This window comes from Petaurus breviceps, unplaced genomic scaffold, assembly GCF_028583685.1.
Source record: "Petaurus breviceps papuanus isolate PSGF00001 unplaced genomic scaffold, PetGlider_PUasm1.0 90779, whole genome shotgun sequence".
NCBI lineage: Eukaryota > Metazoa > Chordata > Mammalia > Diprotodontia > Petauridae > Petaurus > Petaurus breviceps.
Window position 1 is genome coordinate 9,002,343 of NW_027187344.1, and position 26,292 is coordinate 9,028,634.

The 26,292-nt window shown below is 43.1% G+C and overlaps 1 protein-coding gene across 3 annotated transcripts in view; it reads left to right on the forward strand.

Moving 5' to 3' along the window:
• The first annotated feature begins 7,193 nt into the window (after positions 1 to 7,193).
• The window catches only part of PTGES (prostaglandin E synthase), a 78,445-nt gene continuing 59,346 nt past the window's right edge, over positions 7,194 to 26,292 (forward strand). Inside the window, exons 1-2 of one of the 3 annotated variants that reach the window (XM_069069365.1) lie at positions 7,194 to 7,531; positions 11,407 to 11,489. In XM_069069365.1, coding sequence (XP_068925466.1) covers positions 7,355 to 7,531; positions 11,407 to 11,489 — 260 coding nt within the window. In that variant the 5' untranslated portion in view covers positions 7,194 to 7,354. The remainder of the gene's footprint in view (positions 7,532 to 11,406; positions 11,490 to 26,292) is intronic. The other 2 variants (XM_069069366.1, XM_069069364.1) reach the window with 2 other exon arrangements.

The following is a 26,292-nucleotide window of genomic DNA, read 5'->3' on the forward strand; positions in this document are numbered from 1 at the left end:
GGGGGGGGCGGTGCATACAGAGGGTACTGTAATGTAGCGTGTAGCGCAGGGGATCACCTTCACTACAGTAGCAATCTCAATAGGGCTTATTTTCGGGGAGGGCTTATTTTAGAGGAATCTTACACAGTAAGGGGAAGGGCTTATTTTCGGGATAGGTCTTATTATCGAGGAAACATGGGTAGTTAAGTATAGGATTTGTAAATACTTTCACATTATACATTGGTCAGGTTATAAGGACAGATTGTACCAGCTGGAATGAAAAATGGTAAAGAGGACATAAAACCAAATAAGAGAACGAAAAAGATCAGGTATTTTGCTTCCACCTGGATATAAACTTAGTTCTTTCTAGTTCTTTCTCTGGATGCACATTTTTCTCTCCATCATGCGTCTTTTGGGATTGACTTATATCACTGCATTGCTGAGAAGAGTCCAGTCTATCAAAGTTGGTCATCACACATACGTTGTGTCTGTAATTGTGTACAAATTTCTCCTGGTTCTACTCTTCTCACTCAGCATCAGTTCTTTTAAGCCTCTCCAGGTAAATATGAAGACTGCCTGCTCCTCGTTTCTTATAGCACAATAGTATTCCATAACATGCATATACCACAACTTGTTCAGCCATTCCCCAATTGATGGACACCCCCTTAATTTCCAATTCTTTGCCACCACAAAAAGAGATCTGGGAGATTTTCGTTTGTGATTGCTCAAAATACATTTTTTAGGATTTTTTGTTCTCAAGGTTTTCAGGTAGTCTGATGATTCTTAGACTATGTCTCTCTAGATCAGTCATTTTTGATAGGAGATATCTTTCATTTTCAGATATCTTTTTCAGTATTTGCATTTTCTTCTAAAATTGTTACATGGGGAGTTTATTACTTGAGTGAGGTTTTATACCTTCTGTAGTAAACTATTCATTCTCCTTTCAACTTTTTCCTATAGAACTCTAAATTCCTTTCCCATTCTTTCCTTCAGAACTCTCATTTCATTCACATGATCACTTTTAAATTCTTGTTCCATTTTTTCTGGAAATTCCAGGAAAGCATGAGGTAAATTTATGATTTTATTTGAGGTTTTGCTCTTCTATGTTATAGAACTCTTCTTCTGGGTATATGTCTTTAGCATCCTTTGTTCTATATATTTCTTTATTGTTGATGTTTTCTTATGTTTACTCATTTTTCCAGCCTTACTTCCTGAATTAGGATTTCATATGGGGCCATTGGCTCTGTGTACTTCTAGAAGGAATGATAGGCCTTCTTTGGTGCTAAGTAATGAGGCTACTTTCTTAAAGTACCTCAGAAGCAGATGGCCAACTCAAATGATGAATGTGGGGTGGGGTGGCCTACATTGGTATAGTTTCACTCAATAAATAGTTAATGAACATTAATTAAGCATGACTACATGCAATATTGTATTAAGCCCTGGGGATACAAATAAAAAAAAAAAGACATCCCTTCCCCCGAACAGTTTACAATCTAGTTTCTCCCTTCTGAGTCAGAGTAATTTAACTGCATATTATAGGCATCCTTGGGTAGACTCTGGTCTGGCCTCCCATCTCCCTGCCTTTGGTATACAGCTTTAGTCTCTAGGTTTCTTTGACTTGTCCTGAGCTAATAGGCTTCCTTGAACTGAAGTCCCCAGCTGGTGGAGGAAATGGTTTCTACCCTTTATGTGGTCCCAGCCTGGCAAAATGCATGGATTTCTTGATCATTTCTTAGTTTGGTATGCATTTATTTATTTATTTTTTAGATTCTTGCTAGAGTAGTTGTGAGAGAGCTGAGGCTGATCTGCTTTCACTCACTTCACCATCTTGACAAAAGTCCTTTGATTAAGTGGTTTTCTCCTTAAAATTGTTAGTCTGCAACAAAACCTGTTAAAATAAATGTATTCTTCAAAAACAAACATGTTACCAAGAAGGTAATCCATTAGCACTCATTAACACATTAGTGAGAAGTAGTTTATGAATAGTGATCAGGGCCTTATGAGAATGGTAGATAGGGCAGGGGAATTTTAATGGGAATGGGGTCAGGGAAAGGTCAAGGGCATGGAGCCCATCTAGAAGAGGAAGAGTTCAGATGGAAAGCTGAAGTGTGGAGGGATGGAAGGGTGGTACCTTGAGTTTTAATCATAACAATAATGGTAATAATAGTTAAAATGTATGTAGAGTACTTTAATGTTCACAAAGTTATATGTGTACATGTACAATGTACATGTATATGCATATATACAATTCACACAAGTGCCACGATTCACACACATGTGTTTATATATACACATATGTTATATGTATGTGTAAAATTTCATTTGATCCTCATAGCAACCTTGTGAAAATTTGCTATAATCATTCTCATTTAAAGCATGAGGAAATGGAGGCCAAGAGAGTTTAAATGATTTGCTCAAGGTCACAAGCTAGCAAATAGCAGAGGCAGGATCAGAATTCAAGTCTTCCTGACTCTTTAAGCCCTGATAGCTATCCATTCTTCAAAACTGCTTCTCAAGTAACTTGGAATGTGAAAGCCAGAGAGTAAGTAGCAATAATGACTAGTTGTATACTACCTCACAACAACCCTGGGAGGCAAGTGCTATTATTACTCCCATATTATACATGAGGAAACTGAGGCAGACAGAGGTTAAGTGACTTGCCCTGGGTCACAAAACTAGTAAGTGTTTGAAGGTGGATTTGAACTCAGGTCTTCCTGACTCCAGGAAGTAGAAGATAAATCTCACTATTTCAGCCTCTTCTAGCATATAAAAATTTTTGTTTTAAATAAATATTTACTTACAAAAACATCAATCCTAAAATATTGTGATTCCGTGACTGAAATATTATGGTCCTTGAGATCAGAATAATGCCATAGACTTTAGGAGAAAGAAGATGGACCTTCCTGATTCCTGTGGTGTTTTGTTTTGTTTTGTTCCCCAGATGGGAAGGGTTTGACATGTTTCATCCATTTGGGAAAAGTAGGGTCAGGCTGATTTGGGGAGCTCGATCTGAGTACTTCCCTAGGAATGTGACATCAATTCTCTCAGGGCTGCTACAGGAAATAGATTCCTGATGTGCTCCAAAGGTCTGAAGGCCTCAAGTACACCACAGCCCAGAAGAGATGTCTTGTGTGCAAAGAAAACCATGGAGGGTCTAGGGCAAGGAGTAGGGGGGAGAGGATGGGAGGGGAGGAGAAATCTTGTCTCCAACCTCCTCTTGCTCCCTATTTCCAAACCAGGAACTGCTCTCTAGGCCTAGCTTTTTTGGCAAAGTCAAGTCTCTTGGAAATTCTTGAACAAAGGCTTATGCTGAAGCAAATTTCTCACCCTCCACCCATCCAGCTGGGCCCTGTCCTAGAGGTTGGGCCAATAAATTTCCCTCTCCCAAATGTGATTCTATGTAGTTCCCTCCTCTATAAAACAAAAATGGTAACCCCTTCCTGGCCATCTTCACAGGGCTAATAAAGTGAAGCTCAAATTAGAGGGACTTTGGAATTGTGAAGCTCCCAGTAAATAGGAACTATTAGTAGTAGTACTAGAACAGTTGGAGGATAAGAGCCTTAGGAGCAACAGAGAGGGCCTTGTTTAGCCTGGGGCCCTCAGGGCCAACAATCTGGAAAGACAGCTATCAATAGTTTGATGGAATCACTTCTTTTTTTAAGGAAGAGGCCAGGGCAAACCCCAAAGCTTTATTGTAGACCTCAGCAGGCTAACCATTTCTTGACACTATTGTTTATGCTCAGTATCAATCTGGACACACTCCTCACTGATCAAGGTTTTAGAGCTAGAACTTACCTTTAAAGGAAGTGACCAATGAGTAAACCTCTTAATTTTACAGATGCAGAAACTGAGGGTATCACTTAGATATCTCAGTTAGTGGCATTGTCTCCTGATTCTCACTCAGGAGTATTTTTTAGAAAATGTGTCGCTGAAAGAAACACCACTCTTCCAGCTTTTCCCACTAGGTCAGAAAGCCTGTTTATTTATAAATTAGTGCACTATGATCCCTGTGGGTTAAATAATAGTTCGGCCTTTCTCAGCTTCAGTGCCCCATTATGCTTATCACACTAAATGAGCTGTGGTGCCTCATGCCTTCAAGGTACATCTTATATTTTGGGACACCAATATTCCTGCAATGTACTTCAAATAGAGATCCTTCTGCAGTCTTTTGCCCTTAGGAGAGGAATAGTGGAGAATCTCTCTTCTTCCAGATGCTCTTTTGATTCTGTGCTCTGGAAATGGGGCACACAAGGTTCAGAGAGATAACATCACATTCATGGAAACACTGGGGGTAGGCAACCCTGATGGCTCAGGTGTCCCCAACTTCTCTTTGGGTGGGCTAGAGAGTTCAGACTCTCCCAATTTCACACCAATTAAAAAGCCAAAGCCCTGCTGAGCTGCCTGATCCATGGCAAATGCAAGAGGGATATGAGCCGGTTTGGGATTTCTGGCAAAAATAACTAGTTTTTCTTAGAGGGTCCAGGAGTTCAGACCCATAGCTGGGAGAGCTTCAGTAGAGGAGCCACTGTAGGCGGGTGACATGTGTAAGGGTGAGAGCGGGCATTTATGAGGAGCCAATAACATCCCAACGTGCAATCAATGAATTTTAGTTTCTCTCTTGTCATCCACCATATCCGTATTTTTCCCCAGCGATAGCTTGTGGTTCCGGAGCCGTACAGGGCTCCCAATGACTAACACATGAGCCCTCCCCGCCCAAGCCGGTGCCTGCTATGCAAATTACATGGTGTCAGTGAGCTGCCTGGGGCCACGGAGGCGTTACATGTGCCCCCGGGTCACGGGTCAGAGGTGGGACCCCAGCCCAAGGTCCCGCTGACCCCGGGCCTACGCCCGCCCGGCTGCCTGACATTTCGGTGACATTTTGTACTAGTCTTGTGAGCCTGATTCCCCGCGTGCTTTCCCATGGTGAAAGGTGACATTCTCCAAGAAGCCGAGAACTGAGTGTGTGGGCTTCCCAGACCTCCCGCCCATCCCCCGCCCCAGGGCCCATCATTTCCCGGCTCCAGAGCCCCCAACGCGCAGGTCCTGCCAGGAGCTCCAGGTGCGAGCCTTGCGCAGCTCCGCCTGGTAACAAGGCGGCCAATCACAGCGCGACCAGGGGTTTCCCGGGCCCGCAGCAGGGGCTAGGGGTATATCAGGAGAAAAGGGAAGGCACCACGTGGCTCCCGGAGGCGAGGTTGCACCGAGGTCGGTCCTTGTTGTCTCGCGGGGGTTTAAGGAGCTGGGAAATCACCGAGCAGGTAGGTGACTTTGGGCCCAGTGCAAAGTGGTCAGCTCGACCGCGACGGGGACCACCCTTTGTCCTATTAATGGGAGCGTCGTGATGTGTCGAGGGAATCCAGAGGGTGTGGGAACCCAAAGCCAGAGACCTCAGAGGCTGTCACGGCAGTCCAAATGCCCAGTTATACAGAAAGAGAAACTGAAGCTCAGAATGGTGATCTGATTGGTCCAAGGTGAAATTTATACATTTATATATTATAAATATGTATGCACTTATATCATGTGCACATATGTACATGTATGCATGCACACAGACATGTTTGGTGGAAGTCTGTAGAATTGGTCAGGAAGATGAGTCTTCCTGAGTTTAAATCTGGCCTCAGATACTTACTAGCTGTGTGACCCTGGGCAAGTCACTTCACCCTGTTTACCTCAGTTTCCTTATCTGTAAAATGAGCTGGAGAAGGAAATGGCAAACCACTTTAGTATCTGTGGTCACAAAGATGGGGTCACAGAGAGTCACACACAACTAAAATGCCTAGACATTACATACCCACACGTACGATCATTTTGTCCAACTTCCACGTTTTATGATTGAGGAAATGAGATACACAGAGAATATTGGGGCTTGACCCTGGGATATTTTTATTTGTGTATATATTTAAACTTTTATATACACACATACATATGTATATATATACACACAGGGTGAAATAGAGATGGGATTTAAATCCAGGTCCTTTGACTCTAAATCCAGCATACTTTCCACTATATTAAGCTGGTCTGAACGTCTTGGAGGGTCTGGGAGAGGGGCTAGCTCAGAAAAATAGTTTAGAACTAGAGACTGGTGAGCAATCCACTAAACCAGAAAGACAGTGAATTTGAGGATTCTCTCCCTACCTCCACCCCCATCCCAAGGCTTTTGAAGTGGCCTTTACTGGAGGAATACATGTTAATTGAGCACCTGCTGTGCCCTTTTGAATTATTCGTAGGATCACTGGTCTAGGACTGGAAGGGACCTTAAAGGGTACCAACTCTATTAACTCCATGACCCTTGGGAAATCAGTTAACCTCCGGTAAAATGAGAGAGTTGGGCAAAGATCACCAAGATCCTCTCCTACTTTTATTATGTGATTCTTGAATTTAGGACCTGAAGGGACTTTAGGAATCATTTTGTCCAACTCCTCATTTTACAGGTAAGGAAATGAGATCCCCAGAGAATGTTGGGACTTGCTGCTGATTTATCTTGGCAAAGCCAGCCAGAAAGAAAACCCTGTCCTTGCCCTCAAGAAGTTCAGAATCTAGTACAGGATATAGAACAAGACTGGACAGTGAGCCCCGGCACCCATTCCCACCCCTCCTACTCCACCCCCTTTTGCTGCAGTGTCTTTTCTAGATGATTGTTGGGTCACCCTTACTTACTCAAAGCATTTTCACATTAAAGTTGTACCTTGAGGGGAAGGAAAGGAGGCATTTTAGACAACTCCCCTGCATCCCTTCTGTTAGAGCTCAGGAGACAGTAGAAAGACTGCCAAGCCATGGTCCATGAGGGTGCCCAAGAGGTCCCAGGACCCTTCACTAATAGTCTCTAAAGTCCTCAGTGTGGTCAAAGATACAGATTTTCCACCCATTGGTCTAGGGAGGCATTCTGTTTTAAGAATTAGTTGTCTATCATTTTCCAGAGCAGGTAAGTTCATTCTGCTGAGAACATAGAAAGCTAAGTATATGGAAGGTGGTTTGTGGTAGAGGTGGGGGATATAGAATTGTTTGGAGAGTTCTGGGACCTTGCTGGGACAGCTTTCTGTCCCCCAAATTAGGGAAGGTGACATTTCTTGCAAGGATAAATCCTTTGTTGGCATGCTCCGCAATTAACCCTCAACTTAGAGGGAACTCTGAGCATCTTCTAAAATACCTGGGGGCAGGCAGAGAGGACACACCCTACTAAGTGAGCAGGGCTGAGGGGCTTTGGGCAGAAGAGGCTAAGAAAATGAGGATCTGTCACCTTAAGGTTCTGTGCCTCTGTGTGGGTGTCTCTGTGTTGATCATAGACTAAAGGTTTTTCATAACCATTTCCCCCTCCTTTTCTTTCTCCGCCTTCTTCCCTCTCTCCCTGTCTCTGCCCTGCTCACTCAAACACATGCATACAAGGAACCCTCCACTTGGCCAGGCATCTGAAGGGGACGGAGTGCCAGCTCCTGCTAACAGGATGATGGACAATGAAGTATTTTCGAACTTCCTTCTCTACAGCACCATGCTAGTCATAAAGATGTACTTGGTGGCAGTTATCACCGGGCAAGTGAGGCTTCGGAAGAAAGTAAGTTTTCAGTCCCTCTGAACCCTCCTCCCTTCCCCCTCTAGTTTTGTTCTGTTATCTCTGCAAATAGTTAAGAGTTGGTCAATAAAACAGCAGTACATGTTTATACTCTGGAGACTTAGAAGTTAGATGCTAGATATTTTCTTAACGTTCGCTTGGGTTTCTCTTTCCCTTGTTTCTCCCCCCCGCCCCCCAAGTCTGTTTCAACAGGACCTGGTTATTTCATCTTTTGCATGTAAAGAACATTTTTCTCATTTGACATGATGTTCTCTGGAAGGGTATGTGTGTGTTAATCTCTTCTTGGTATCTGGAAAGAAAATCAGATTTCTTTTAAATCCACAGCTCCAGAATACAACAATCTGACAGCCTTAGAGCCTTGTCTCTTTCACAGGGAAACTATATTTTGGCTGAGGAATAGATTTGGTTAAACTAGGGACACAGGGATTATTAAGTGGAAATTCCCCAAGCCCCAGGCTGATTATTGTCTAGGGCCATCAGAATCTTCTGAGCCAGAGTTTTAGCTGGAAATAATCAGGAGGATTCAGGTTCTGGCACAGTTTACATGGAAGAATTTTCACCCGACATGTTTTAGTCCCTTAATAATTGGGGGAGAAATACAAAGAGAACAAAAGCAAAGAAATAAGAAGTAAAAACCGCTCAAGATGGGAATGCATTTTTAACTGGATAGTAGTCAGACAAATAAGTGTATAAGCCAGCAAGATGGATCTGCTTTATATTATAGAAAATTGGAAGAGAATGCCTGCTGCAGAGGATTCTAGCCCTGTCACCTAGAGTTTTCACTCAATTCCAATTTTTCTGTATGATCTCCCTGTTGATATACAACTAATTAATGCTTCCTCTTTCTGTCTTCTGCCCTTCTGAGCATTGGGTTTAGAGTCAAAAGATCTGGGTTTAAATCCCAGCAGATCTTGCCACTTGAGAACTGTGTAACCTCAGTCAGATCCCTTGACTTCTCTGTTTCTTCATCTGTAAGATGGGAATGATAATACCTGTACCATGTCCTCATCATTTGAGATAACCAATGTAAAATACGATTTTTCAATTAATTCATCAAATGTTTGTTAAGCACCTAAAGCACTTTATAAGTGTCATTTTTATGGTTCTTTCCCACATCATAGGATGGTGGTTGCATGTCAGAAGTAAGTAAAGTTTCAGCATAGAACCTAAATCTTGTTCAGAAGCTGGGAAGGGAAAGGAAGAGAAGCAATACATTGAGTGTTACTGGAAGCTTACAGGAAACATGACTTCCTGAAACTCAGAAATGTGTGGGATCATAGATTTATTGCTGGAAGAGACTTTAGAGCACATCTAATCTAAAGTTCTCATTTTCAGTATGAGGAAACTGAGACCCAGAGAAGTTAAAGTCATTTGCCCAAAGCCACATGGATGGTACTTCTAGGAATCTGGAATGCATGTGAGCCATTGCCTCATCACTCGCTGCAGTTCTAAAGGCCTGGGAACAAGGAGATGGAGTGCCCATGCTTACACAAGGGCTTGTTTGTTGTGTTATTAAAGCCAGTGGTTGTTGCCCCATTCAAGAATACTTATTCCTGTTTGAAGGTATTGTTGGGGAGGGGAATTCCTCAGATTAGACTGATCTTGCTTCTTCATTCTTTGTTTTGTAATTTTTTTAGTTCTTTGCATTTCAAACCCTTGTTTACAATTTGCTGGTATATTAAGGCATCACAGGCAGTCAGTATTTTTTTAATAAATGATGAAGGGCTAGGATAATTTCATGATTCAAGAAACATGTTGCAGCTCCTCTGGCTAAAAATGGGATTCCAGAGATTGGGCCTCACTTGGTTTGAAGTTAACAGATAAGAATCCTTTGTGCTGATCCCAGTTCTGATGAACTCATCAGATAACTTGGGACAAATACCATAAATTCTTAACTCCTTCCCTCCCTGTCTGTATAATGGGAAGGGTGAAATGTTTTACTCTTGCAAAATCAGCTAGATATGAGAACTGATAATGATCCACTGGGGATCCTGGGCTCTGGATCCCAGGATCAGGGCACTTCAGAAGCCATCTACTACATTGCCTTCATGTTGTAGATGAGCAAACAGGCCTAGAGAGATGGAGTAACTTGTCTAAATTCACGAAGGTGATAAGTGGCAGAGCTGGTGTTAAAAACAAACTAATGATTGAAGTTTGTGGAGTGAAAGAAGAGATCCTTTATTGACCATTCTCCAGAGAAGAGGATGAGTGTGTTCCCTCACAGGACCAGACACACACGTGCCCCCCAGTAGTAGAACAAAGATTATATAGCCTCATTTCTGTTACATTATTGGTCATCCCCTTTCCTTGGCCACCCACCTTTCTCCTGAATGGTTCTTCTCTTCCCGCCAGAGGAGCCCCTGGTCAGACAATGGGACATAATTCTTATGCCCAGTGTGTCAGTTTGAATCCCAACTGGTTTGAACAGGGCTGGTCTAGTCTCCCTCCCCCTTTGTAGACTTATGTATATGACTGAATAGTATGTTCTGCCCTTCTCCCTCAGTACTTAGGCTCTTCTATACATTCTGTGCAGGATTGTTTCTAAAACATTCATAGTTCCTATAGAATCTGTGGAAACCAAACTATCAGTATTTCTCACACTGGGATTGAACCCAGGTCTTCTAACTCTAAATTTACCCTTTCCCAATTTACCATATGGTCTCCTAGTGCTGAAAACATTTAATTTTCTAAATGTACTTATTCTAGTTCTGATGGCAAGGAAGACGTGGTTTCTTGCTCAGCTCCTAGTATCAATTAATTAACAAAATTTGTTAAGCTACTTATTTAGAAGGCTAATGGATAGAGTGCTGAACTTGGATCCAGGAAGACAAGTTCAGATCCTGTCTTGACTACTTACTAGCTGGGCAAGTTTCTCCATCTTTTCCATCCTTAGTATCTTCATCTGTAAAATGGGAATAATATTAGTACCTATCTCCCAGGGTTGTTTTGAATACCTAAGGAGGTAACTCATGTAAAGGGCATTGCCAAACCTTAAAGTGCTTTATAAAAGCTAGCTATATCATTGCTCAGTGCCTACTCTGTGCCAGGCATTGTGCTACAAAATATAAAAAAATAAAACCTACTTGTAAAGTCCTTACATTCTAATGGAAAAGCAGAAACCAGGAGAGAGTACTCTTGGAGGCCACAGGTGAACTTAATTCAGTCAGTCAACAACCATTTATTAAGAGCTTACTTTTTTCTAGGCCCTGCCCTAAATGCTGAGAATACAGATATAAGTTAAAAAAAAATAAAAGATCGGGCCTGCCCTCAGGGAGCTAACACCTTGAATGGGTAATGCTATACAAAAGGAAGATGGGGGGGACGGGCAGGGGCGTGATGAAGGGGTCTGGATGACTGGCCTGGGCATTCTTCTTCAGTGAAGGTCCTCTGGGACTGAGCTATGAATTCAAGGAATAAAGAGGGAGCAGGAGGGAGGAAAGGAACCAACAGTGATCCAGGCTCCGTCTAGTACTATGTGCCTGGCACTGTGCTAAGTGCTTTACAATGATCGTACTTGATCCTCACAAACATTTCTGCCTAGAACGTGCGGTTATTAACTCATTTTACAATTGAGGCAAGGAAGGCCAACAGAATGACTGGCCCAGGGTCACATAGCTGGTTATTTTCTAAAGCTAGATTTGAACTCTAGTGTTCCTGACAGCAGGCTCAGTACTATCCACTTGCCCCCTAGCATGCCTTTTCTGGGGTGTGAGAGAGGAATCTAAATTTTCAGGCTGATGAGAAATGAAGAGATGACTAGCTTAGGTAACCTCTTTAAATGGAGGTTCCTGTGCCGAAATGTACCTAGGCCTGCCTTATTTCCCATACAGCAGTAATTCTCTATGAATATCTTTTAGGCGTTTGCAAATCCAGAAGATGCCTTGAAGCATGGAGGCCTCCAGTACTGCAGGATCGACCATGATGTGGAGCGATGTCGCAGGCAAGTATCTGCCTTCTGTCCCTGTGTGTTCCTAGCTCAGTCTTTCACTTCTTCCCATCCTGTGTGCTGAGGCACTTGATACTCTTTTGGAGAGCTGGCTGGTGAGCTGTGAAGGAGAGATGGGTGATGTCTTAGACATTCTCCTTCCTTTCTGCCGGTTTTTGAGCTAGGGTGGAGTTGGTGGAAACGGTGGTAGAGAAGGGACGAGGGTGGGTGAGTGGGTGGTAGACATAGGGTGGCTTGGAGCAGGGGACAAAACCCTTCTATGCCTTAAACAAATGAATGGGCGTGTCATCTCAGACCAGACAACATGACTAGTTGACACTAGTTACAAAGCTCACTTTACTTAGGTTATTTCCTTATTTGATCATTCCATTTACCATAAGCCTATTCCCCATGCCTGGAAAGTATTTACTCTGGTTCCTCCTCCTCATTCTTTTCTTCCTTTTCCTCCCCCTCCTCTCTGGAGGTTAAATGACTTGTCTGTAGCCATTTGATGGAGCCAAAATTTGAACCCAGGTCTTTGACTTCAAGTCCCACACTTCCCACCAGTGTCACACTATGCTCTTGAAATGCTGGAGCCCAAATAATGGGGAATTACCAGAGCCCTTGGCAGCTTCTCCACAGCTTAGCAAGTCATTGCAGAGTATGGAACAGAGACATTTTTTTTTTTTCAGAGATTGTAAGAATTTATAGCCCAAGGAGAAAATCTCATCAACTTGCAGAGACTAGAGCAGTTAAATATTAGGCCAGGGCTGATGGAGCTGTTACTCAATAGCTTGGCCTTTCAGCCATGAAACCATGTGTGTTTTGTTTTTTTAGAGCAGTAAAGACACCCCCTAGGTGAGCCTAATGTCTGAAAAACTCAGGCTGCACTTGGGGAAGGCTGGGGAGAGCAGGGCAGAGTACCCTCTACCACCACATTTCTTTCTTTTTTTCCTTTTTGGAGGGCAATTGGGATTAAGTGACTTGCCCAAGGTTACATGGCTAGTTGTGTGTGTGTGTGTGTGTGTGTGTGTGTGTGTGTGTGTGTGTGTGTGTGTGTGGTGTCTGAGTCTGGATTTGAACTCAGGTCCTCCTGACTCCAGGGCTGGTGCTCTATTCACTGCGCCACCTAGCTGCCCCAATACCACATTTCAATGCTGCCTTTTTAGATGACCTGAAAATAGCAGCCTGGGAAGTGGGGCAGAATGCTAAGACCTTATCTGTATATATACATAATTGGAAACTATTCATGTGGCTTAGCAAAAGGAGAAAAACCACCTCAGAATGAGATGAAAAAAAGCAGAAACACCACTGCAGCTGTTGTAGACAAGCCTAAGGGATGGACTAATAGGGCCAGATGCTTGCATTCTTTTTGGGCAGGGATTTGAGGACCAATGGATAAAAGGGGCAATGCTAGATGTAGTTGAAAAGAACATTAGATTTAGAGTCAGAAGGTCTGGTTTAGAGTCCTGGCTCTGGTTCTTAACTAGTTGATCATGGGAGTCAGTGCAAGAAGTCTCTGGGTTCACATTCTAGTTCTGCCCTGTGTAATTTACCCTCAGGCACTTAGCCTCTCTGGGCCTCAGTTTTCTCATTTATAAAATGAGGGGAGGTTGTTCTAGCTGACATCCTAGGTTCCCTTTCAGCTCTAGAATCCTATGATCATAGCTTTGTAACCCAAGACAAATTGCTTTTTCTCTGAACCTCATTTTCAGGATCGGGATAATGTACTACCTGCCTTTTGTTTTTGTTTTTGCTCTCCATATCTTAAAGTTAATGTAAGGAAAGTATCTGGTAAAACTTAGAGTGCTTTGGAATAGGCATTGTTAGTAAGTTTTCTATTAGTCAAAATGGATGAAGTCTTAGAAAGGCTGGTCTAGCTCAATTGAAAGAAGCTCATCAACAGGCAGTTGGCCACAAGTTGGTGAATTTTTCAACTATAGAAACTCAAAAAACACAATCCTGGCTGCTGTTGTGACCTGCATTGGTAGAGAGAGCACCTACTTTGATGAAGTCACAGGTCTTTGGAGTCTAAGCATGATTGCCACCATGTTGGAGGATGCCCAGGGCAAGGTCCATTTCTATTTGAGTTTGACATCATGGCTCTAGTTGTTATGTTTGCAGATGACCCGGGGTTGATTGCATCAAGCCCCAGAACATTACAGAACTTTTCAGATGAAACCTATAGTCATGCCTAAGAGTTCCACCTAACTATCTGCAAAGGAAAACCCTGGTAGATAAAGAATACATATTATCCAGACTACAACATGTAGTTTGACAGATGATCCATAAATTTGGCCAGTCAGTACCTATATCTTGGAAGGACACTGTGCAGGGCAGTGAGTTGGGCCCAGGAGCAAATAGTAGACTAGATAGATAGGCTGTGGAAAATTGTGTTATACATGTAACACTCCCAAGCTTCTCCCTGATGATGCTGCATGAGTATGAGTCACAGAGTAACCTCGTCTCTGAAGAGTGAAAATTGTAGGTCATTGTGGGCTCTAACGTGTCTGAGGAGAGTTGTGGGGGAGAAGCAGCATCAGGAATGGCACCAACAGCGAGATGGGCCCAGAAAGGAGGTGGGAGGGTCATAGAACCTGAGACATAGGTCCAGAGCAGGTTGGGACCTGGGAGGCCAGCTCGCCCAACACCCTCACTGATCAGATTAGGAAGCTGAGGTGAGAAGTGATCAGTGGACAGCCCATGGGTTCCGTTATGTCCATTTATCAAATGAGTAAGTGTATGTAATGGAAACCTTAAAGTGCTGTGTATATGCTTATAGAGATAACTTGAGTGGTTTCTTAAGCCAGTTCTAAACTGACACACTAGCCCGTGGAAGTACAAAGAACCATGGTCCAGTGATTGTTGAGCAATCCATTCATTGCTACCATGAGCAAGATTTTAATAGAGTAATGACACAAAGAAGGTAATTATAGGTCACTTAATTTTCTAATATTCTTTGTTCAATTTCTTTTTTTTTTAAATTTTAAAAGCAATTGGGATTAAGTAACTTGCTCAAGGTTACATGGCCAGGTGTTTCTGGGTGGGTGCTAAGTGTCTGAGCCCGGATTTGATCCCCCAGGTCATCCCGACACTGGGGCCGGTGCTCTTACTTGCTGTGCTTCCTGGCCGCCCCTCTTTGTTCAATTTCAAGGAGCCAGACAGTGATGTCAATTTAGGCCTTGATGATTATCATGTCCTTTGATGATTTTCCAAGCCATATGAATAGTATCTAAGAATGTATGGGAGAGCTAACATCTTCCAGCTGGTATCCCAGAACAGGGCACATCCCTGGATCACAGGATATCAGGAAGGCTCTGATTGACAGCTGATTCTCAAGAAAAAACTGGACACTTTGGACTGGCCTCTGGAAAGTCAGGAGCTAACTTATCTAGGACCAGCCTGATTCCTGGATCAAGTGTTTTGGCTCCCTCACATGCTTGCTACTATTACTTTTCATGTGATGTCAAAAAGTTTTGAGAAGGGCTCCCAGCAGAGCATTTATGGTAAATGGACAAGAAGGCCTGGATGAGTTAGAGCCTTTACTGTTGGGAGGAATGTCTCCATCCCTCCTCCATTACCCATTGAAGTGCCTTCAGAGTAATAGATTATATTTTCACAGTCCACTTCATCAAACATTAAAGCCATTGGGGTAGATGCTGAGTTAGTTACTAGAAATTTATTAGTCTGTGGGATATTTTAAAAATAGGACTTCCAAGTTGTGTTTCTCATTGTTTGGGATGTCAGTAGAGCCCAGCTTCCCTCCTCTGTACACCAGTAGTTCTCAGACTTTTTGATCTCAGAATCCCTTTAATACTCTTAAATTATCGAAGACCCCCCCTCAATGAATTTTTATTTATGTAAGTTCTATCTAGCCATTCAGTAGAGCTAGCTAAATCTGAGTGAGCCAGTTGTTAAATTTTTAGTGAGTATTCTTGAAAATCAGCAAAAGCTACACATTAGGGATTGATTTATTGTTTTATTGATTGTCTAGACTGAAGAAAGTAAGGGAGAAAATGTTAATGACATTTTTCCCCCTGAAATGCTGGTGGTTAAACATTTATCAGCACATTCTTGTTTGTATCTGTTGATATTTGTTTGGATGTTCAGGTGTTTTTCATTCATGTCCGACTCTTCATGATCTCATTTGGGGTTTTCTTGGCAAAGACACTGAGGTGGTTTGCCTTTTTCTTCTCCAGCGTGTTTTGCAGATGAAGAAAATGAGGCCAGCAGGGTTATGTGACTTGCCCAGTGTTACTTAGCTAGCATCTGAGGCCAGATTTGAATTCAGGAGGACATGTTCCCGACTCCAGGCCTGAGGCTCTTTCCACCATGCCACGTAGCCATCCCATTGATTCTTACTGTATTAGAAAGTAAAACATCTTCGGATTATGATGAGAATCGTTTTGACATTGTGATCCCCCTGAAAGGGTCCTGAGCATCCAGTGCCTTTGTATTCCTGAGCCACATTTTGAGAATACCTACTCTAAATGAATGCAGTTTTACTGTGATTTTCACCAGCTACAAAATTGAACTGAGACAGGGTTACCTTAAAGTGAAAGTCATGAAAATCGTAGAGGCAGTGGGAGGAAAATGGCCTGCCTCCTGGATTGCCGAACGTGACTCCTCGCAGCTGCTCTCTCAGTGAGGAGGGCCTGGGGGGAAGGCGCCACTTCTAAAAGACAGCTATCAGATTTCCAAAGGCTGTAATGACATAGTAAAATTCAGGCTGATGTCGCAATGGCACAGCAAGAGGCAGGATATTGCAGTACAGTGAAGCTATTGCGGGTGGGGAGCAAGTCTGTTCTGGAGTGAATTTGTTTTGGATCACTTTTGCCTTGAAGTGGTCATTATTATGAATGACACACAGCACGTACCTCTGTTGGCTGAATGGATTTTTCATTTTTCCTTCTCAGATTATATTCTGAAAATGTGAATGTTCTCAGTGGCTTTATTTGGAACCATTTTTATAGGATCCTAGTGGAATCACGACCCACAGTTTAAGAAGTGCTGAAGGGGTCGTGAGTGGAAAAAGTCAAGAAGTCTTGATCTAGTCCAACTCCTTGAAAAGAGGTTTATTAATGCCTTTTGTTTTTACACATATGCCTCCTACCCCCTCCTCCTCCTCCACCACCTATAACTGAACCTTCTCTTGTAACAGAAAAACAGTAATTGCAGTAATGTATAGTGTAAGTAACAATGTCTGCAACATGCTGCTCTTGTAGCCCCCCAACTCCCTGCTGAGGGGAGGGAGATAAGGTTTATTATCTGTTCTCCAAGCCAGCCCTCTCATTTTACTGGTGTTAAAATTAAAGCCCAGAAAGGTTAAGGACTTTTCTAAGGTCACACAGGCAGAATCAGGATTTGAACCAGAGTACTTGACTCCAAATACAGTATTCTTTCTGCTGTACATGCTGCCTTTTAGTGACTTGGACTCATACATGGCTCTGTTTCTGTATACAGTTGTGAGGAGTGGGAATGCTGCACATATCTCTGGTCATTGCTTCTAGTCTCTGTTTAGTCTCTCATTCCTGGGGAGAACATCCTCCATTGATCAGTATTATGTCAGAATGCAGGGAACTCCCGGGCTGAGAGAGTCCTCCAGGAAGTGAGACTTGTGTTGATTTACTTCTCTTCCCTTGCTTATACTTGGGCAATCTTGGGAAAGTCACCTAATCTTTCTGGGCCTTAGGTTGTCTGGGATGACTGCTGAGGGCCCTTCCAGCTCTAGAAATGTGATCCTCAGAATTCTGAATGAGTGAGCATGAAATAAGTCACTGAATCCCAGAATAGTAGGATCTAGGGGTCCCTGCCTGAAGCCCGAGTTTCAGAAAAGCAAAAGGAAAACTCACTCTACATAGCAAGTAACATACAGATTCTTGGGTGGTCTGCCTCAGTTTCCCTGTGAAATGAGGGAACTAGACTAGAAGACTCCTTCCTCAAGGGCAGAGGTTGACAAACCATGACTTGTGGGCCAAATATGGCTTGCTACTTCTTTTCATATGACTTGCAGGCTAAGAATGGTTTTTATATTGGCCAGATTTGGGCTGTGGTTTGTGACCCTTAATCTATAGACTATATCCAGAGGCAGGCTAAATCATATTTTTTTCTGGTAATCTTTTGGTTCTTTATATTTCCCTGTCCCCCCAGCTGTTTTTATTTTTAATGATGAAATCTCAACCAACTTCAGCACCTTCTCACCACCCACTCCTCTATCCTAGGACCCTTTGGCTCTCCAAAAAGAGTGCCATTGAGCTCAGAGTACCTGTTTGAGGACTGACTCTAGAACCCTATACCTCTTCCTGCTCAATCCATATGCTCTCTTGATAGCAACATAACTGTTGGTTTGATTCTTGACGTGCTCTTTCATTTTTGTTTGTTTGCAAATAGAGTTTTTCCCCTAAATCAAATCATTTAAAATACAGTAGAGAAGCTGGTTAAAAGAACCCTGCCATGGATCTTTTTTTGCTTTTTGGAGGGCAATTGGGGTTAAGTGACTTGCCCAAGGTCACATGGCTAGTTTTTGTGTTAAGAGTTTGAGGCTGGATTTGACCTCAGGTCCTCCTGAGTCCAGGGCCAGTGCTCTATTCACTGCGCCACTTAGCCGCCCCTCATGGATCTTTTCTTAAAGTGAAGAATCCTTTGGCAAAGGTGATAATGATTTCCTTTCTGTCTCCTGTATCAGTCCCTACTTTACTCTGTCAGACTGGTGTAAAGTAAAGCACAGTTGCACTCTTCTGACTATGTTAAGATAGATTTCTTCAGAGGTACTGAAGCAGCTGAGAGTCAAGAGTTCATCAAATCTCAGCGTTCACTCGAAGGGATTTCAGAGACCATCCATCATTGTACCTCAACAGAAACTATGCTCCTTCTGGGAGTGTGCAGACCAGTGTGTCTCACTCAGAACCTAATTCTGGGGTAGGAAAGTCCTGGTAAGGTTCTTTATTTGATGAGGAGGAGATACTTGTTTCATGCTTTTTGTGAATGGAATCCCAGAGAAGTGGGCAAGTTGTATAGAGCAAAGAACATGGGTCGGTGAAGTCTGGGAGGTTTTCTAGTCTGGAAAAACCTATGGGCAGCAAATCCCTGTCTCAAGTTCTTCAAGTGAAGACTGGATAAATACTTGATGGGGATGTTACAGACAGGATTACTTTTGGGATACATTTTGAACTAAATGGCTTCTTGAGGGTCCATCCTAACTCTGAAATGCTATCCTTTTCTCAGGGAAACTTGGACTGGCTGTGCTTTTCCACTAACTGACCTGGCCACTTGATATTTCTAGCAGAAATAGAGTCCTGTATTGTGGTATTGAGGCAGGATATCCCTATTGGTTATTTAGTTTCAATTTAGCAAGGTGATTTGGGGAAAGAACGCTGACCTTTTAGTCAGAAAGTTTGAATCCAGCCTCTGATATGTAGTAGCTGTGTGATACTGTGAAAATCATTAAAATCTTCCAACCTCAGGGTCTCCCATCTGTAAAATGGGGACAATAATAATAGAGTCTACCTTATGGGTTTGCTGTAAAGATCAAATGGGATAATATATGTACAGTGCTTTGCAAGCCTTTTTAAAAATTTTTTTAGAGACTGGGCCTCCCTATTTTGTCTGGACTGTAGGTACAGCAGCCATTTGTGGGTCCAGTGCCAGTATTCATCAGTGTGGAAGCTTTGACCTATTTGTTTTCCAATCTGATCTGGTTTGCTCCCCCCCCCCCCCATGGGCAGCCTGGCACCCCTGCTCCGGGGGCTCACCACTGGGTGTCATACTAAGAGAGCACACCCAAACAACGTTCAGAACTGCTGAACTCAATCCATTACCCTCTACCTCCCCCTTCCCAGGAGCACACCACTGTGCCTGCCTTAGAAAACCTTTAAAGCAAGATAGAAATGTTACCTTTTATTTAGCATCTCCTGTAGCCAAGGCTTTGGGCCAGGAGCTTACAGAGCCAGCATAACATGCTCTATTCTGGATATACTTATAGTTGGATGATGGAAGAAAGACAAGTTTTGAAATAATTATAATAGAGTCAGGTAAAGGGGGTGAGGAGTTCAGGCAAATTGATATGAAAAACTTAAAGAAGAAAAGATTATTTTTATCTGGGGAGCTCAGGGGAAAGTTTCATAGAAGAAAGCACTGGAGTTGGCCCTGGAAGGAGGTCCATTATAGGTAGAGGGGACAGGGGGAAGGGAATGGCATGAGCAAAAGCATGGAGTTAGAAGAAGACTGGACAAGAATAATGGGGAGATCAGTGGGGGTGGATGAGGAGGGAAGGAGGGAGAGAATCTGGAACTCAAAAGTTTTAAAAACAAATGTTAAAAAAATTGTTTTTTACATGCAAATGGGAAATAAAGATATACGGGCAATGGGGTATAGAAATATGTGTTGCCCTACAAGAAAGTAAGGGGGAAGAGGCTAAGGGGAGGGGTGGGGGGATAGAAGAGAGAGCAGACTGGGGGAAGGAGTAATCAGTATGCTTTCTCTCTTGGGGTGGGGAGTAGGGGAGAGATGGGGAAAATATCTGGAACTCAAAATCTTGTGGAAATGAATGTTGAAAACTAAAAATAAGTAAATTCTAGATAAAAAAAAAAGAATGAAGGGGAAAAGAAAGTGTAATACATATTAGCAGTATCATGGGGTAAAGCTGCCCAGGTGAATTGGAGCTACATTGTGAAAAGCTGGCACAGTGGACAGAGTGCAGGACCTGGAGTCAGGAAGACTTGAAATAAAATTCTCCCTCAGACACTTAATAACTACGTGATCCAATGCAAGTCACTTAACCTCTGTCTGCTTCAGTTTCCTTAATTGTAAAATGGACACGATAACAGAGCATAGCTCTCAGAGTATTTGTGAGGATAAAATGAGACAATATTTGTAAAATGTTATTAAAAAGAACTATAATTATTATTATTATATGTCAATGTCAGGAGTTTTATTTTTGTTTTCTATGGAGCTACTGAAGGTGCCCAATTTAAGAAGTAGTATGATCATAGATTCTGTTAGAAGAGTATTACTCAGGCTCAGTTGTGTGGAAGATGGGTGAGAAGAGGAGAGACTGCAGGCAGGAAGACTTGTCAGGAACCTACTAGAATTCATCACCGAGCATGCATTAAACATTTATTGTGTACCAGACACTGTGCTAAGGGCTGGGGACACAAAGAAAAGCTCAGCCCTCAAGGAGCTCACATATTGGTGGGGAAGACAACATGCGGACAACTCATACATATATACTGGACATGAGAAATGATCCTGGGCCAAACATGGGCATGGGTGAGATTGGGGAAGGCCTCAGGCAGAAGCAGGTTTTGAGCTGTCTTGAAAGAAGGCAGGAGGTGGAAGTGATGAAGGAGAACATTCCTGGCATGAGATGGCCAGTGAAAAGGCCTAGAAGTGAGTGATGGGAGTGTCATGTGCAAGGACAGTCAGGAGGCCAAGGTCACTGGAGCATAGAAGGGAAGGAGGGGAGTAAAGTGGGAGAGACTGGAAAGGCAAGAAAAGGCCAGGTTGCATAGAGCTTTAAAAGCCAAACAGAATTTTATATTTGGTCACGTAGGACCCATTGACATTGATTGTGTAGGAGGTGACAAGGTCACTCTGGCAACAGAACAGAGGGAAAGACTGGAGTTGCAAGGAGACCAGCAAGAAGGCCATTGCAGCAACCCAGGCATGCACTGATGAGGGTGCATGCCATAGTGGTGCCTGTGTGAGCATAGAGATGTTGGGAAGCTAGAAACAGCAAGACTTGGCAACATATCGGGTCTGTGGGAGGAGTACAAATGAGGAGTTGAAGATGACACTGGAATTGTGAACCTGGAGGACTGGGAGGGTGGTGGGGCCTTAGTATAGTAATAGGAAAATTTAGAAGAGGAGAGGGTTTGGAGGGAAAGATGAATAGCTCTGTTTGGGACATGCCGAGTTCGGGATAACATCTACCGTGTTTCCCCGATAATAAGACACTGTCTTATTATTTTTTTTGGACAGAAAAACACCAGAGGGCTTATTTTCAGGGGAGGGCTTATTTTAATGAACATTGACAGCAATTTTAATAAACAGGTAAATGTGAACAAAAAAATGTACCTTTATTCAATAAGCAAATCACTGGGGAAGAACAGGATGACGTGCTTACTGCTGCAGCTCTGATTGGATGCAACTCGGAGCGTGGCGTGCGTTTCACCCGGGGGGGGGGCCGGTGCATACAGAGGGTACCGTAATGTAGCGTGTAGTGCAGGGGATCACCTTCACTACAGTAGCAATCTCAATAGGGCTTATTTTTGGGGGAGGGCTTATTTTAGAGGAATCTTACACAGTAAGGGGAGGGCTTATTTTCGGGATAGGTCTTATTATCGGGGAAACACGGTAGTTAGAGATGTTCAATAGGTAGTTGGTAGTGTGGAGTGAGTTCAAGAAAGATTAAGTCTGGCTTGGTGAAATAGATTTGGGAATCATTTGCATAGAGGTGACAGTTGAACCCATGAGAACTGATGAGATCACCAGACAGTAGTATAGAGGTTAAAGGGAATAAGGCCCAAGAGAGAGCCTTTGGGGATGCCCACAATTCATGGGTGTGACTTGGATGAAGATCCAGCAAAGGAGATAGGAGGAGCAGTCAGATGAGAGAGCCCTGTCACACAAACCTAGAGAATAGAGTATCCAGGAGAAAAGAGGGGGAGTGTCAAAGAGAGGTCGAGAAGGATGGGCATCGAGAAGAGGCCTCTAGGTCTGGCAAGTAAGAGACAGGGACAACTTTGGTGAAAGCAGTTTCATTTGGATGATGAGCTGGGAGTCAGATTGCAGAGTTTAGGAGAGAGACAGGAGAGGAAGTGGAGGCACTGATTGTAGATGGTTTCCTCAGGGAGCTTAAGCATGAAGGAGAAGAGAAATATAGAAGATTGCTGGAATGGATGGTTAGATCAAGTGAGAATTTTTTGAAGATGGAGAGAACCATTGGTGTGTTTATAGGCAGCATAGAAGCAGCAGCCTAAGTAGATAGGGAGAGATTAATTGTTAGACAGTGAGATGATAGAGAGGGCCATCTGCTGGAGAGAATGGGGTGAAATGGGAGTAGGGGTGCACGTAGGTGGGGGAGACATCTTAATGCCATGAGATGAGGAGGAAGGGGAGCTAGCTCCTTTGGGAATGGCCTCAGTTTCTCCTTGAAGTGTGAGATCTGAGAAGGGACAAAAGGGTTTGGATGAACTGCTGTGGTGAGTGGGATAGTGAATTAAGTACATGTAGCACTTTCACAGAAGTGAAGTATTATATTCTCATTGCGGGGGAGTATAGAAAGAAGAAAAAGGTTTCATTGGACCTCATGCCTCCTCCCCAGTGTCCAGGTTTGTTTTTGAGAATGCCATTGGAGATTGTAGCTGTTTACCCAAGACAGGAAGTAGTGGATGGGTTTCCACAGAGACCCTGTGTGTATGCCCAGCACAGCTCACGCTTAGACAAACTCTGAGAAGGAGCAGCTGGATAACAGTACCCAGATGTCTCCTGTCAGCCACCAGCCCAGTGTCAGCAGCAGTAGGAGCCAGACACGGGAGGCAAGCCCTCTTGCTGGCCTGAGGACTATCGTCTGTGCTCATTTTGGTCACTGGATTTTAGAGCTGGAGTGGGCCAAAGAAAGAAGCCAAAAGAAAAATGAGACCTAGAGAGGGGAGATGGCTTGCTCAGGAAGTCACTTAGGTACTCGAGAGGTAGAATTCAAGTCCTGGGCCTCTTTTCCACTAAAGCAAACAGATGATTGATGCCAGCACCATACCTAGTTGCTAGAGATCTCTAGGCACTTGCCATTACTGATTTTATTTCCCTGTGACCTATTCAGGAGGCAATTAAGTTGTCATCTTGCTAAGGCATTTTCATTGTTGTTAATTATAATAGCAGTAGAAGGTTCACCAAGTGTTTCCCTCTAACTCTGAAGTTCTGTGCTATAGACATCACTATTCCTATTTTGTGGATAAGAAAACAGGATGAAAGAGGGAAAGGGGCTTTTGCTCAGGTTATACTATTAGTAAAAGCTAAGATTGTAGGACCATAAATTTAGAGCAGGAAGGGACTTCAAAGACCTTCTAATCCAACCTTACCTCTTTTTATAGATGAGGAAACAGACCCAGGGGATTAAGTGACTTGCTCAAGGATGATCACACATATAATAAATGTCAGGTGGCATCTGAACCCAGGGCCTCTTTATATCAAAGTTGGGCACTTTTGGCACTGTGCTGCCCAGGGCAGATTTTTATAAGTGGGAATCCTAAAATCAGCATCCTCCTGAGTATGACCTGCCTAATCAGATGTTGGACAGGTGGCCGTCCTCTTCTTCTGCTAGATCTCTGTCTCCACCAGCCTGAAGTCCTAACAGTAGAGATATATTCCTTGATGTTAAGCATCAGCCCCTTCCAATTTTCTCTTTTTAAAATGCAAATATCCATGGAAAGGGTGACATAAAGGTCAGGATTCTTTAATGTGTGCAGAAATCTTGACTCTGTTAGCAGTGAATAGATAAAATGTTTAAGAAGGGGCAATGAGGGGGCGGCTAGGTGGCACAGTGAGTAAAGCACCGACCCTGGAGTCAGGAGGACCTGAGTTCAGATCCGGCCTCAGACACTTAACACAAAAAAACTAGCCGTGTAACCTTGGGCAAGTTACTTAACCCCAATTGCCCTCCAAAAGGCAAAAAAAAGAAGGAACAACGAGTGACTATGAAGGGTCTCTCTGAAGGGTTCACAGTCTTTTCTAAGGGCCACTTCTGGGGGTGGCAGGTAGAAGACAATTGCCTTAAAGGCAAAAGCACTGAGTCTTGAACAGGGGCACTGATTAGAAATCATGTTTGAGGAAGTTGGGGATAATGTTTTCCCCTTCTAAGTAGGTTAGAAGAAGGTTGTGGGAAGAGTTGCATTTAAATCAAAAAGTAGTGAGAATAAAATAGTGCCAGCTTGATTGACTGGCCCTTTGGTCTAGGGATTAGAAGGCTGAGTTAAGCTAAATCATTGCAGGAACTGTTCAGCAGTCACAGCGCATCTCTACGAGCAAACTAGCTGCTTTACAAGACATAGAATTATATGCCAGTCCCTTTGCGCACAGATTCTGGGAACAAAGATTGAAAAGGGTTGGTCCCTTTGTACAAAGGTAGAAAGTTCACTGGGTTTGGCTTGCTGAACTGAGTTCACCAGGCCTTCTCTGTCTCTCCCATTTCCCTGTTTGGGTAACAGTCTTTCAGGTTGGGCAAGTATGAATAGACTCTTGACAAAGAATGGAAATTCTCTTTTTGAAAATGGACAAGTCACAGGGTTTTGTTGAAAGAATCAGAGTGACTGGGACCTTGGAGCATTCCACTGGGATGAGATAGAATGAGTCTTGCCCTTGATGGTGATGGGGTAAGCTCAGGGAAGGAAGGGACCCTGAAATGAGATCAGGAAGGGTGCTGCTTTGAGAAGCCCATCTCTTCCATCAACTAGGTATGTTAAAAAAAAAAAAAGATGAGAGGCATATATGGTCCCTTTCAGTTCAAAATATTAAATTCTCTGGAAGCAGATTCTGGAGCTTGTAGATTTGTGTGTGTGTTATGAGGGGTGGGGAATCAGGAATTACAGAATTGGTGGGGATGAGCAGGGTAAGGGACTTTTGACTGTTTTTGGAGTTTGCTTCACACTTGCTTTAATGGGCCCTTTTTGTGGATCTGTGATTTCCTTGTAAATACTTCCCTTCATTGATAGAGATTTCAGTCCAGGCACTTATCTGTGAAACTTCTCTATATTTCCCCCCATAAAGCCTTCCTTTACCCCCAGACACTTTCTCTTAGTACTTTAGGGGATCAAATATACTAAACCAGCTGGCTGCCTATCTGCCATCTTGTTCTTGCTCTATGATATGACCACTCCAATTTTTTTTTCTCATCATATGTTTCTTGGTTGTGTGTACATACAAATTGGCCAGATTTCCAACCTGTGGGTTTAAGCTACTCATTTAAATAACTAATTTATGAAAATATGGAATCTGTTTACCACTGAACTCAAGGAAGTCAAAGGTTAGCTAATGCTTCATGGAAACTGTTAACCATCTCCAGTTAGATTGCAGCAAATTGGCTCTCCCCCACATAATTAATTTATGTGTAGGTATGGATGATTTTCCTTCTTTCTTGATCTTTATAATAAAAGGCATTTCATTGAAAATAGAGTTAGGGAGCCTACAGGTTACTTGGTGATTAATTGTCTCGCACGTGGGATAGAGTGATGTGAGTGATGCACCCGGCATGTCAGAGAGCCTGCCTCTGGTCATGTGCTGCTCTGTGGCTGTGGGCACATACCCCACGCTGCTCTGTAGCACTGTACACGGCAAAACATCGCAACAAGACTGTATCATTTCCTAACTCTTGTTTAGCTTTCTGAAAGTCCAGGAAAACTGGATATCTCATCTCTTTATCCTTGGACAAGTTACTTCCCTTTTTAGTGCCCCAGGCGGCTTAGACTTTAGATTGCAGTGACAGTGCCAACTTGCTAATTAATTTAGTATGCATGTTCTTTTTTTTTTTCTTCTCTGTGGAATAGGCCGGTCCAGGTTTATCTCTACCCCCATATGTATATGTATATAAATGCCCCTTATAGGTCAAGATGTGAGAATGTCAGTATTATCAGTTGTGAGAACTACAATGTTATTTATGAATAACTAGCTAGCATTTATATAGACCTTTAAGATTTGCAAAGTGTCTTTAATTTTTTCCTCACAATAACCCAGAAAAGCAGGTACTATTATTATCATCCCCATTTTGCAGATAAGGAAACAGGCTGGATGAGGTTCAGTGACTTGCCTAGGCTCACAGCTAGTAAGT